Raw genomic sequence first — 14,620 nt, forward strand, 5'->3', positions numbered from 1 at the left:
CTGGAATTACAGGTGGGCGCCACCACCCCCAACCCTCATGTATATTTTTTCTGAGTAATGAATTCAGAGCTTAAATCCACCAGGGTAACTAGATTGATAGTGGCTGATAGATAGTATGAGCTAATGCCAGACATCAATAACTGCTGCTAAGGATGTTTCTTCTCTGCAGTTTGGCTCTTGTGCTCTGCTCCTAACATGCCAGACCAGCCAGATACAAAGCTGGAGACTATTCAGGGGTTCCAGTCCCTTGTTAACTTGTGGTCTGATAACAAGATCTAGGTCCAGTGGAAAGAGGGTGGGATTTGAATTAGGTAGAATTCTGGTTCTATCACTTATTGTATGGATGGTCTTGGAAAAGTTATTTAACAACTGTAAGCTCAGCATTTACATCTGTAAAATGGAAGAGAATTTTTACCTTTGGAGGGTACTTGTGAAAAATAGAAATTGGGCCTAGTTGCAGTGGCTCACAGCTATAATCCCAGCACTTAGACAGGCTGAGACAGGAGGATCACTTGATCCCAGGAGTTTGAGACTAGCTGAGACCCATCTCTGAAAAAGTAAAGAGAGAGAGAGAGAGAGAGAGAGAAAGAAATTGTCCGTGAAGTTAGGTAATACATAGCTCAGTGCCTAACACGATGTGTTGATAATACATACAAGCTTTCATTGTTTGCCGGATGCGGTGGCTCACGTGTGTAATCCCAGCACTTTGAGAGGCCAAGGCAGGTAGATCACCTGTAGTCAAGAGTTTGAGACCAGCCTGGCCAACATAGTGAAACCCCATCTCTACTAAAAATACAAAAGATACAGCCAGGCATAGTGGTGTGTGCCACCAGCGTGTGTAGTCCCAGCTACTTGGGAGGCTGAGGCAAGAGAATCACTTGAACCCAGGAGGCGGAGGTTGCAGTGAGCCAAGATCACACCACCACGCTCCAGCTTGGGTGACAGAGTGAGACTCAGTCTCTGAAAAATGAAAAAAATTAGCTAGGTGTGGTGGCGTGTGCCTGTAGTTCCAGCTACTCAGGAGGCTGAGGCACGAGGATTGCTTGAAGCTAGGAAGGTAGATCCTGCTACTGCACTCCAGCCTGTGCTATCTCAAAAAAATAAAATAAAGAAGCTTTCGTTGTTAGCGTTTCCCTCACTAGGTAGAATTTAATTTAATCTTTTCCCATTGTAGTTTTTCTAAATCGTATCTCAGCTAGAATTCTGTTCCCCCTAAAAGCTGTAGATTTACAACAATTACATGCTTCATTTTTGCTCACAGGGCATTTGATACCTTAGCTAAAGCACTTAATACCACAGACAGCTCCTCCTCTCCAAGCCTGGCAGATGGGATAGACACCAGTGGAGGAGGAAGCATCCACGTCATCAGCCGAGACCAGTCGACACCCATCATTGAGGTTGAAGGCCCCCTCCTTTCAGACACACACGTCACATTTAAGGTGAGTGGATTCAGCCTAACCATGTGCCCCCAACCTGCTGGGGGAGAGGTTCTGTACCAAAGCTGGTCTGCAGTTTTAAAAATCAAACCTTGGGGCGAGGCAGGGTGGCTCATGCCTGTAATCTCAGCACTTTGGGAGGCCAAGGCATGTGGATCACTTCAGGTCAGGAGTTCAAGACTAGCCTGGCCAACATGGTGAAATCCTGTCTCTACTGAAAATACAAAAATTAGCCAGGCATGGAGGCACATGCCTGTAGTCTCACCTACTCTGGAGGCTGAGGCATGAGAATTGCTTGAACCTGGGAGGCAGAGGTTTCTGTGAGCCGATACCACTGCACTCACACCAGCCTGAGCAACAACAGTAAAACTCCGCCTCAAAAAAAAATAAATAAAAAAAAATTAAACTTTGGAGTGAGCTCATCTTCAAACTGTGGTATTGGACATTATGACTTCAAACTGGATCTTGTATTCCAGAATGATATTCCCATTACAAAGCATCTTCACTTGTCTTTTGCTCACAGTGCCATTTGGTTCTGAAGGTAACCCTGAAGCAGGCGTGGCCCATCTTTACTAAGACAGGCTGACATAGTGGTAACTGCTGAGGGCTGAATGCTCTGCCTCTGCCATTCTGTGACAGCCTGGCTGCCCCATGGACTCAGGCAGGCACTTTTGTCTCTTCTCTGTGTCATAGAAACCCTCATATAAAGTCTGCAACAAGCAGGCAGCCAGCTGTTGATCCTGGCTACTCTGCCCTCTAGAGCCACAGAAAGTAGATCCCTTGAACAGTGCTGTTAAGACCTCACGGGTCTTCCCCGTGCTGTCATTCACTGGTCTTGCTTTTTCTACAGGACACTCAGAGGGCACCCAAAGCGCTCTCAGTCTCTAGGTCTCCAGACTGCTGAGTCTTCCTGTTCCCTCAGTATTTTTTCTTTTTTCCTTCTTCTTTTTATTTATTTTTTTTTATGGATACTCACCTAGGCTGAAGTGTAGTGATGTGATTGTGGCTCACTGTAACCTCAAACTCCTGGGATTAAACTTCTAGGCTCAGGTGATCCTCCTGCCTCAGCCTCCCAAGTACCTAGGACTACAGGCATGTACCACCATGCCCAGCTAATTTTTATTTTTATTTTTTGTAGAGATGGGGTCCTTGATAAGTTGCCCAAGGTGATCTCAAACACTTGGCCTCAAGCAGTCCTCCCACCTTAGCCTCCCAAAGTGCTGGGATTACAGGCGTGAACCACTGTGCCTGACCCAGTATTTTTACTAGAGAGATATGGCCAGTCACTTAGGAAGCTAGATCCCTGCTCATAGTTTCCCAAAGGTGCCTAAGAGACAAGTCACCAGTGTGATTCCAGCTTCAAAAGCATTGGAGCCCCTTCTAGACAATGGAATTCCTGGAGCCTCGCACAACATTCTAGTCATGGGATATCATCCTCCTATCACGTGAGCTGCTTGGCTCTTGGTTACTGCTACCTTAAGACCATCTCCCAAAATGCCTGCTAGTCCATGAAGTTGGCCCCGGTTACCCAGATTTTTTTTTGTTGTTTTTTTGAGACTGTCTCACTGTCACCCATACTGGAGTGCAGTGGTACAATCTTGGTTCACCATAACGTCCACCTCCTGGGTTCAAGCGATTCTCCTGCCTCAGCCTCCCAAGTAGCTGGAACTACAGGTGCTGGAACTACAGTAGCTGGAACTCCTGGGTAAAATACAAAAATTACCCAGGTGTAGTGCACGCCACTACACCTGGGTAATTTTTGTATTTTTAATAGAGACAGGGTTTCACTGTGTTGCCCAGGCTGGTCTTGAACTCCTGACATCAGGTGATCAGCCTGCCTCAGCCTCTCAAAAGTGCTGGGATTATAGGGATGAGCCACTGCACCTGGCCCCTGTTCCCCAGATTTAATTTAGACCTTAACTTATGGCTCAAAATGGAATTGCCATAGAACAAATAACAGTTTAGCTCAGGCAAGACTTGAGGAGTATGTTTTTATGGAGGTGGGCTAGGAAGATCCCCTTAGGCTTATGGACCACATTCCAAGGCCCTTTCGACCCTAGTTCACTGAGCAAGAAAACATGGGGAGTCTGTGCAAGCTCCCCGACTGCATGGGACCAGAATCAGAGACAGTGACTCTAGATGCCACTGCTGTTGAAGCACGACAGGGATACATGTTGATAGACAAAGCCATCCCCTGTCCTTCCTTCACCTCCTGTGCCATGTGCCTCCTCTTTTCCAGCTAACAATGCCCAGCCCAATGCCAGAGTACCTCAACGTGCACTACATCTGTGAGTCTGCATCCCGTCTGCTTTTCCTCTCAATGCACTGGGCTCGGTCAATCCCCGCCTTTCAGGCACTTGGGTAAGTCGCCACTTTCTGTGCATGTATCCTTGGGCAGGGGCCGTCTTCTCCCTAGGAATGACCTGGAAGAACTCTGAGGGCCCATCTAGTTTGACTGTTCCGATGACCTCATTCAAAGGACCCTGAATTTCTTATTAAATATAGTTAGTGGACTGGTAGCAGGATTACCAGTTGCCAGTTCTGCAGTGTTCCTCTAACCTTTATGGAGCCTCCTAGATATACCAAGGATTTGCTGCTGGGAGCTGGGGATGGAGAAGAATGTAGAAGGCAAGGGGTAGTCCCCAGCACTGTGCTATGCACAGTGTGACTCACAAACTGAAGCCAGGCCGGGAACTGTGCCTAGGCCTTAATAAGGTGAATGTGAATCAGCTGTTTCCTCAAACATGGATTTACAATCTCACACAAGCCACAGTGCCAACTGGTACATTGAGTAGTACAGACCCTGGTGTCATCTCTACAGGAAACCCCCTCCTTTTCTTGCTTTCTGGAGTACCACTTGTGTATGTTTCTCCTCTAAATCCCATCATCGGCTCTGCCAGTGTGCCAAGTGCTGTGCAGCTGGTGCAGCTGCCATCGTGCCATCAGGTGACTGGCAGTCTGGTTGAAAGATAAGTAACCATACAAAAATGGAAATGCAATGAGAGTTACTGCATATTGCAGAGTAACCATCCTTAGGTAATATGTGGAAAACACTAGAATGGAGGGCAGCGTTGTCAAGTAGTTTACACTGTTGTCTTTGGGGCAAACAGACCTGGTTGTCGGGCATAAAAATAGCGCCTGTCAGCTGTGTGGCCTTGTGCAAGTCACTTTACCTCTCTGAGCCTCCAGTTTCTCGTTGTAGAATCCTTGCGTGGAGTTAAGATCTATAAACCTTTTAACCCAGTGCCTGGCATGCAAGGGACTCAGCAGAAGGCAGTGTGGTTCTGTGGGTCAGGTGGTGTGGGATGTGTCCTGAGTAGTTAGAATGGTCACCTCCCTCCATGATTAAAGGAAAGGCAGACAGAATTGTCTCATTCTCCAGGGAGAACAAGACAGGTAGTGACTGCTAAACAAGTATTAGGAGTTTCATTGTTAGCTTTTTGGGAGAATTGCCTATCCCTTGCTGGTATCTGGTACGTGGTGTAACCTCAGGCATTTTTTTTTTTTTTTTTTTAGTAACACCACAGTCTACAGTTAATAGTACTGATAGGTACCTGAGATTTTTTTTAAATGAGGTTGAAACATGATCCACCCACTGCCCTGAGTGTACTTTTTCTAGTTGGATAATTTGGAACCTCCTCCACAGAGTTTCTCAGTCCGGGCTAGATAAAATGAGCTACCACATTTAAAGTGGTTTCAGTTACATTTCATGTACTGTTTTTCATAAGTTACTGTTCAGGGCAGTGATCATAGTAAAATACTAGACGTGCATCTGGGGCATTTGCGAATGACACAGTGCAGTAGTCTTGGTTCTCACTGCCTTCCTCTGGCTGGGCCACACTTAAGGCAACTGGAGGAAACAGCTTTGTCAAAACAGCCCAGTTTCTCCAGCCTCCTGAAATCTTGAGACAGGTGAGGGAATGCAATTTAGGAGTTTCTGAGAATAAGGATGTATTGTTTTGTGGTGTGCCAACTTTACTGACTAACCTGAGTAGAAATTAGCCAGGACAGGGCTGGAAGCGGCCTTAGCTGAACCCTCATCCTCCCTGCTTCTGTCTCGGATCCAGCACAAAGCCTGCCTCCTTCCCTGCAAGGTTTGGAGGGCATGTTTCTGCCCTTCAGAATCTGTACTCAGCTCTTAGTCTTTTGGTCCCCGCAGCCTCTCGTGACCTTGGCTGCAGGACCAAAGTAACTGATACCATCTCCTGGGACAGAGCCAATCCAGGATGCTGAGGCTTTAGAATACTGTAGGAAATGATGATTTGGCCATACCTATTAAAACTTTTTATTTAAAGGATGTTTTTTAAGAGAATAGTTGATCATTAGAAGGACTTTAGTTAAAACATTCATAGACTTATTCATAGACTTCATCTTTTTCTTGAAGAATGATCCTGGATAGCACTTCAACAAACACTTACTGAGTTCACCTGTTCGGGAAATGCTGTGACTTAGTGCCTGGATGCCCCACAACCTTGGAGAAATGCCAGCACACACCACACTCAGGCCCCTCTCTATATTCCTAGGCAGGACTGCAACACCAGCCTGGTGCGGGCCTGCTGGAATGAGCTCTTCACCCTCGGCCTGGCCCAGTGTGCCCAGGTCATGAGTCTCTCCACCATCCTGGCTGCCATCGTCAACCACCTGCAGAACAGCATCCAGGAAGGTAGGGCACAGGGACTTGGGGCTGGGGTGTGTCTTGGCCTAGTCTTGTGGCTGTGGAGCAGAGCCTAACCCCCTGGTTGAAGGCCCATGTCAGAGACACCTTTGTCGACCCAGGCTGGCAACATAGCAAATTGGATAGCCTCAGTGTCCCACAACATCCATAGGCTGAGAGAAGTTTGGCTGTTAAGTTATAGAACCTTTGGGCTGGGCATGGTGGCTCACGCCTGTAATCCTTACACTTTGTTAGGCCAGGCAGGAGGATCACTTGAGCCCAGGAGTTTGAGACCAGTCTGGGCAACATAACGAGACCTTGTCTTTACAAAAAGTACAAAAAATTAGCCAGGCCTGGTGGCATCTGCCTATAGTCCCAGATACTCAGGAGGCTGAGGCAGGAGGATTGCTTGAGCCCAGAGTTTGAGGCTGCAGTGAGCTGTGATTATTCCATGTACTCCAGCCTGGGTAATAGAGCAAGATCTCATCTTAATGAATGAATGAATGAATGTTACAGGACGCTTATCAGTTAGAATATGTAAATTTCTGCTCAACTGTCCTCTTCATACGATTAATACAAAGAAAAAAATGGAAAAGGTCAGCTTCTTGCTAGGCATTTAGTAATGTTTGCAGAATAATCACAGCTGATATTTTCATCTTCATTGACATTCACAAGTTACTTTTCTCATGTCTAATAGTTCACAGATCCTCACAACCCTATAAAGTAGGGACTATTACCTCATTTTTTCATATGGAGGAACTGAGGCCCTGATAAGGTCCCTGGCTTGCCCCAAATGAAACAGTAAATACAAAAACTAGGGCACAGGCTAGGTGCAGTGGCTCACACCTGTAATCCCAGCACTTTGGGAGACCAAGACGGGATCGCCGGAGGTCAGGACAGTCCAGCTTGGCCTTGGCCAACATGGTGAAACCCCTTGTCTACTAAAAATACAAAATAAAAAAGGCCGGGTGCGGTGGCTGATGCCTGTAATCCGAGCACTTTGGGAGGCTGAGGCAGGTGGATTGCCTGAGCTCGGGAGTTTGAAACCAGCCTGGGCAACATGGCAAAACCCTGTCTCTACTAAAAATACAAAAAATTAGCCAGGCGTGATGGTGGGCATCTGTAATCCCAGCTACTCGGGAGGCTGAGGCAGGAGAACTGTTTGAACCTGGGAGGCGGAGGTTACAGTGAGCCAAGATCGTGCCACTGCACTGCAGCCTGGGCAACAGAGTGAAACTCTGTCTCTAAAAAAAAAAAAATGAGCCAGGCATGGTGGCGCATGCCTGTAATTCCAGCTACTCAGGAGGCTGAGGTATGAGAATCGCTTGAACCCAGGAGGCAGAGGTTGCAGTGAGCTGAGATAACGCCACTGCACTCCAGCCTGGGTGACAGAGCGAGACTGTTTCAAAAAACAAAAAAAAAAACAAAAAACTAGGGCACAGACCTGCATCATGCTGCCCCCCTAGTACAGAACATATGTACCTCACCCAGGCTGCTCCTTAAGAATGAACAAATGACTTTTCTAGTGAGATCTGCGGCAACTATCTAGTATTTGGTGTTCAAAACACCAGCAGTGTCAGGAATAGGAGGTAGCCGTTGTAGTCTCTCCATGTGTAGCATGTCTGCAACACTCTGAAGACCGCTGTCATGCCCAGAATTCAAAGTAACACTGAAAATCTACACTTGTAGCTGAAGTGGAAAGTATTGTTGTTTTTTGTTTGTTCGTTTTTTGATACAGAGTCTCTGTGTTGCCAGGCTGGAGTGCAGTGGCAATCATAGCTCACTACAGCCTTGAACCCCTGGGCTCAAGTGATCCTCCTGCCTCAGCCTCCCAAGTAGCTGGGACTACAGGCGTGTGCCATCACACTCAGCTAATGTTTATATTTTTTTTATAGAGATGAGGTTTCGCCATGCTGCCTAGGCTTGGAACTTCACTTTTAATTGGGCATTCCGGGTATCTGATATCTAGGAATGTGAGTGACCTAGTCATACATTTGTTTTTCTAGTTATTTCCTTGGAATACTTACGTAAGGGTGAAGTTTTAAAAACCCTATAACAGGCTGGGTGTGGTGGCTTACGCCTGTAATCCAAGAACTTTGGGAGGCTGAGGCAGGTGGATCACTTGAGGTCAGGAGTTCAAGACCAGCCTAGCCAACATGGTGAAACCCTGTCTCTACTAAAAATACAAAAATCAGCCGGACATGTGGTGGTGAGTGCCTGTAATCCCAGCTACTTGGGAGGCTGAGGTAGGAAAATCGCTTGAACCTGGGAGGCAGAGGCTGCAGTGAGCCAAGATTGTGCCACTGCACTCTAGCCTGGGACAGAGTGAGACTTAAAATAAAAACAAAAAACCCTTACATTTTATTGAAGTAAGATTTGTTCACAAATGAGCTTTAGTTTTCTTTGTTTTTTGGTGTTGGTGTTTTTTTGTTGTTGTTGTTGTTGTTTTGTAGAGACAGACTCTCATGATGTTGCCTAACCTGGTCTCAAACTCCTGGCCTCAAGCAGTCCTCCTGCCTTGGCCTCCTGAAACATTGGGACTAGAGGCATGAGCCACCACAACTAGCCAGTTTTTTTAACTGAGAATAATAATACTAATACTGCCAGTATTGTCATGAAGATTAAATGAAATATATAAAATTGTTCTGAAGCCAGGCATGGTGATGCACACCTGTAGTCCCAGCTACTCAGGATGCTGAGGTGGGAGGATCACTTGAGCTCATGAGTTCAAGTTCAGCCTGGGCAACATAGTAAGACACCCAACTCCAAAAAAAAAATGTTTTGATAACTAAAAATTACCAGCATTTAATGTTCCGGTGCCTGCAGAGACTTAAAAAACCTAACCAAGTATGTAAGCTGTGAGTCTTCAGAATAAAGAAATTATTATTCAGGTACAGAATAAAAGGAATTCACAATGTACACCTACAGGCCAGCTGCCTGGCAGCAGGGCTAGGGAGAATCACTGGTCTAGGAGTTCGTTATTGAGGCAGAACCCATATTGGAGCAGAATTTGGGTACCTCTTGTCACTTCACCTGCAGCTGGAAAATGAAGCTCTTGTTCATCTTGAGATTACTGCTTTTTCATTAAAAAGTGAAATGGTCCCATTTCTTTCCATCTGTGGTCCCTCAAATAAGCTGGTTTTATTGTTCTTACCAGCCTTTCTCAGAGGATCTGTGATATTGGTTTCTAGATAAACTTTCTGGTGACCGGATAAAGCAAGTCATGGAGCACATCTGGAAGCTGCAGGAGTTCTGTAACAGCATGGCGAAGCTGGATATAGATGGCTATGAGTATGCATACCTTAAAGCTATAGTTCTCTTTAGCCCCGGTAAGATATGCGGTGGGGACGCATGACCCTTTTCCACCTGTATCTACTGATGTTTCTGAACATGAACATGTTGCCATCAGTGGTGTAGAAAGAGGCCTGCAGATTATATGTGACCTAGTGTTCTTACGATAGGTATTTTGCTAGATAAATACATAAACGTTTTTAAATTCTTGCCTTTATAGCCCCAAAGAAATATGCTGCAGTGCCTGATGATGTCACACACTGAATAGATTTAATCTGTGTCCTAATGAAACCATTGGCCAAACAAGATTACACCATATAAAACAAAAGTGTGCTACCACCCGATGTCCTTTCTTTTTATTTATTTATTTATTTTGGCCCTTTGCCAGTTTCAAAGCTTTGTTAGCGCATATAATCCAGTACACATTGAAGCTCCACCTGTTTGCCCACAGACTGTGTATAGCAGTAGCAGCAGCTGCTGCAGAGCATGCTAAAAGGTATGTTCACAGGAGATGAAGAGGCAGCCTCACTCCTCTCAAGGCCTCTAGAAAAGTTACTTAGGCTCATTGTTCACCTCACAGTAGGGGTTGGACACAGCTTAACCTTTTTCTCTTCTTTCCCAGCCCTCCACTCACAAATAAAATAGCTAGTAAAATTGGGACAAATTATATAATTAAATATTTAGAAAGTAAATGACAATTTCTAATTTTATGCGATAGTCTTTGAAACTGTATTTTCTAAGGTAGTAGGAAGCCAGATATCCAGAACCATCCATGTGGGGCTGCTCAGACTGGCATCCACTCAGGGTCCCCAACCTCCTCCCAGGAACTTCAGGCCTGGGCAGAAAACAGAGGAAAAGCCAGCGTTCTAATAATACCCAAATTAGATCAGTCTTTGAGTTCAATTTGTTATACTTAAGAAGTTTGCAGACGTTTGACTGAAAATACTAAGAAGTCTGCAAATGAGACTTTTCAAATACAAAGGAAATTGGGGGGGGGGTACTTTTCTGTTTTCAGATCATCCAGGTTTGACCAGCACAAGCCAGATTGAAAAATTCCAAGAAAAGGCACAGATGGAGTTGCAGGACTATGTTCAGAAAACCTACTCGGAAGACACCTACCGGTGAGGCATTCAGGCATGCACTCTTGCTTGGGGCCGCAAGGAATGTGGCTGGGTTTGTAGTTTCTAATATAAATTATGTTAACCTTTCCATTTTTAGCAGCCTGATAGAGCCTCCAGTGGATCACACTCTAATTCTTGAGTTTTCTTTGTTTTTTTCCTAGCTCCCAAGAGCTAGAGATAATTCTTGAATGCTAGAGGTGGTGTAGAGTGTAGACGGTGCCAGCAGGAGGGCCAAGACTGTGGCTGATTCCAGTGTTGCTGTGTGACTGTGAGCGAGGCCTCAGATTGCTACTCTTTAATTGGAGGAGTTGGAGCAGATGCTACGTGGCCTGTTCTAGGGCTAACACTGTACATGAGGCTTGAGTTCTCATGGAGATTCCCTTGTCCAGAATAGTTTGACAGGTCTGCTTCTCTGGTCAGCATCCATTGAAGAGGCAGTGCTAGAGTACTTGACAGAAAAGTTCTTATTGACAGAAATCAAATCTGACCCCATAAAGGAGTGGATGAGTTACATAAAGTCATTTTGCCCTCAGATAAACTGATGGAAAAAAGTTTATTTGGGTGAAAATTGGTGGTAGTATTTGTAATTAATGTGCAGCAAAAATATATGTATAAAAATTAGGGCCAGGTGTGATGGCTCACGCCTGTAATCCCAGCACTTTGGGAGGCCAAGGCGGGTGGATCACGAGATCAGGAGTTCAAGACCAGCCTGGCCAAGATGGTGAAACCCCATCTCTACTAAAAATATTAAAAAAAAAATTAGCTGGGCACCGTGGCAGGCGCCTGTAATCCCAGCTACTGGGGAGGCTGAGGCAGGAGAATCGCTTGAACCTGGCGGGGTGGGCAGAGGTTGCAGTGAACTGAGATCATGCCACTGCACTCCAGCCTGAGCGACAGAGTGAGACTCCGTCTCAAAAAAAAAAAAAAAAAAAGCCTTTCTCATGCCGTTTTAGGCAGGAAAATTGTTCAGATCTGCCAAAGGTCAGAATGCATTGGCAGGCTTTCCGGCCAAAGATGGAAGAGTGCTTTCCTATGACAACTTCTGACCCACCAGAAGCTACATGAATTTCTGAGACCCTTTCAAGTAAAGTATTTCCTATTTCCCTCCCCACCATGTCCCCCTAAAATAAACACTGGAACAAAATTGACAGCCTGGGAAGACACACGGGCCCACCTTCCTCAGACGTGTGTCCTCTGCACAGACCTCAGTCTCCAGGAGCCCCATGGAACAGAGATGCCCCTGGGGGCTACCCCTTCTGGCCCAGTGCTTCTCAAAAGAAATGATTTTGCCCCCCAGCAGAGTAACCAGCTCTTAGTCTTTCAGCGCTAAAACCAGGACAGTCCCAGCCATTTCTCTGGTGTGACTGGGGGTGTCTTATGGCTGACTGGTCCTGCTGGTAGACAAGAGCCTGCTTCTCCTTTTGGCATACTTCTATTGCCCAGATGTGGCTTTTACAAAAGCAAGATGCATTTTCTACTGGAATCATCGAAGACTTCATCATGAATCTAGAATAACTTCAGCCTCAATACATAGAGAATGGGACTGTCAGGGAAGGCACCCACACCCAGAATTTATACATCTAGCCAAGTGTGCAGTCAGGTTGTCCTCCTAGGAGGCCACAGGCCTGCTCACCCACAGTTCCCATGGCCAAAAGATGGCTGGAAATGGCCCTCTGGGGCTGCTGACAGAGCCACAGCACACTCTAGAATCACTTTAACATCAGCAATTCTGTTGCCCTGGAAGGTAGATATAATGTGTCTGAAAACATGAGTCACTCCTGTCCAGTCAGGGACCCAGGGTTGGTTAGGGTGATGACAGGTTACTTGGAGCCCAAAATGATAAGGGAGGCTTTCTTATAGGGCTCAGAAATTCACTCAGAGAGAGTTCTCAAAGAAAAGGCCCTAGAGTGTTTTACATCCTATTTGCATATTCATTTTTTTCTTTATCTTGGTATTTACTATCTGGAATATCCATTTTTGACTCTTCCCCATCCTTGTGCCTTTTCTCATATTGATTATTCCTCCTGAAATACCTCCCATCCCTCCCCATTCTTTGTATCTCTGCTGATAGAAATCTTAGCCAGCCCCTAAGGCCCAGCTGAAATGGCAGGTCTCTTACACCTTTGTGTGCCCTGCAAGATTGGAGCACAGTGACTCATTGTGGCTGAGTGAATGGATGCTGATGCTGGAATGCTACCTGCGTAGTATGAATACATTTTCCCATTTTAAAAATAAGTAGTATTCACTGTAGAAAAACTTAGAATGTTCTAGAAAGGGAAAAGAAAACTTTTTAAAAAGCACTATTAAAAAACTTTTTTTAAAAAAGCATGCAGGGCATGGTGACTCACACCTATAATTTCCACACTTTGGGAGGCTGAGGCAGCAAGATTGTTTGAGCCCAGGACTTTGAAACCACCCTGGGCTACATAGTGAGACCCCATCTCTACGAGAAAAAAATGAAAAATTAGCCAGATGTAGTAGTGTGCACCTGTAGTCCCAGCTACTCAGGAGTCTGAGGTGGGAGGATGACTTGAGCCTGGGAGGTTGAGGTTGCAGTGAACTGTGATCACGTCACTCCACTGCAGCCTGGATGACAGAGCAAGACGCTGTCTCAAAATAAAAAACAAAAACAAACAAAAAAAGCACTATCCAGAGATACCTACTATTAACATTTTGCGTATTCACTTCCAGAAATTTTTTATGTATTATAATTGGGATCATAAAATACCAAAGGTTTTGTAACCTTTTTTCATGTAATATACAATAACAATACATACTCCTCTTCATTTTCTGTGGTTCCTATTTCCCTGCTAATGAAACGGTAGGGTGTTTCCAGTTTGGGCTGTCACACATGACTGTGCAGTAGCATCCTGGCACATGCTTCACTTGTTCGCCTGGGATGCAGTCCTGGCTGGGAAATGGCCTGGTCACATGGGACACTTGAGATACACAGTGTTCAGTGGCCCTCCAGGGCAGTGTCGTGGTGCACCCTCCACCCCAAGTTTCTTCAAAATGAAAGCTATTTTACTGCTTTATTTATAATGCTAAAGGGACACTGAAAATTAGGGCAGTACAAAAAATAAGAAAAAAATCACCTCAAATCCCAATACCTAGAGCCCAACTGTTAGCATTGTGGTGAACATTTTCCCAGTACTTTATGTACACATCTATACTTGCTGTTTTATAATCTCCTTTAAATTTTTATTGAGCAATATGTCATGGATGTCTTTCCTGATCAGTAAATACAGATTTGTATTATCGTTTTTTAAATGAGTCTTTAGCAGTTCATCATATGAAGACTCCTAGTTTATTTTAACCTGTCCTCTGTTGATGAATTTCCAGGTTTTCTCTTTTCGGTGGGGGTGAGGAGAGTTGGAATAAACAAGAGTGAAGGGAACATATCTGTACATTTTGTACTCGTTTGGTTTTTTTCTCATGATAAATTTCTATTAGAGGAACTGCTGAAATCAGAAAAAAGAGGTGGGTGGATGGTGGATCCATTTGGTTTGATTCTGTGCAATACAGACAGGGCCCCAGGAGCCTGTGCTGAGCTGTGGTTGAAGGGCATCAGTCTCCTTTTCTAATGACGCTCCCTTTTACAGATTGGCCCGGATCCTCGTTCGCCTGCCGGCACTCAGGCTGATGAGCTCCAACATAACAGAAGAACTTTTTTTTACTGGCCTCATTGGCAATGTTTCGATAGACAGCATAATCCCCTACATCCTCAAGATGGAGACAGCAGAGTATAATGGCCAGATCACCGGAGCCAGTCTATAGTACACACCACACATCTGCCAAGGAGCAACAGAATCCTACCGGGACCGTTCACATACAAAGAAAAGAAAAGTAGTGGTATTTTGGTATGTGCAAATATTTCCATATGTTAGCCGTTTCCTGTCTGGTTTCTTCTTATCTGTTAATCCCAGACAATGGCAATGAAAAGACTAGTAGGATCCTTTCCTGACATAAGAAATGTTTTAATGCCTTTTGATGAAGCAGCAGATTTTGGAGCAATCTTTTAACTCAATTTGTATTTAGAAATTCTCAAAGGGCAAAAAACAAAAAAAAAAAGGTTTTATAACGTCAGAGACTAGTATTAAAGAAAACTGAAAGAACCT

The 14,620-nt window shown here is 45.0% G+C and overlaps 1 protein-coding gene across 2 annotated transcripts in view; it reads left to right on the forward strand.

Moving 5' to 3' along the window:
• NR2C2 (nuclear receptor subfamily 2, group C, member 2) overlaps nucleotides 1-14,620 on the forward strand; it is an 89,256-nt gene extending 74,636 nt beyond the window's left edge. For both annotated transcript variants that reach the window (XM_011983643.1, XM_011983644.1), the window contains 6 exons: nucleotides 1,262-1,439; nucleotides 3,676-3,797; nucleotides 5,960-6,099; nucleotides 9,282-9,419; nucleotides 10,397-10,502; nucleotides 14,105-14,620. In XM_011983643.1, the coding sequence (XP_011839033.1) occupies nucleotides 1,262-1,439; nucleotides 3,676-3,797; nucleotides 5,960-6,099; nucleotides 9,282-9,419; nucleotides 10,397-10,502; nucleotides 14,105-14,279 (859 nt within the window). In that variant the 3' untranslated portion in view covers nucleotides 14,280-14,620. The remainder of the gene's footprint in view (nucleotides 1-1,261; nucleotides 1,440-3,675; nucleotides 3,798-5,959; nucleotides 6,100-9,281; nucleotides 9,420-10,396; nucleotides 10,503-14,104) is intronic.

The sequence above is a fragment of the Mandrillus leucophaeus genome, unplaced genomic scaffold (genome assembly GCF_000951045.1).
Source record: "Mandrillus leucophaeus isolate KB7577 unplaced genomic scaffold, Mleu.le_1.0 Scaffold252, whole genome shotgun sequence".
NCBI lineage: Eukaryota > Metazoa > Chordata > Mammalia > Primates > Cercopithecidae > Mandrillus > Mandrillus leucophaeus.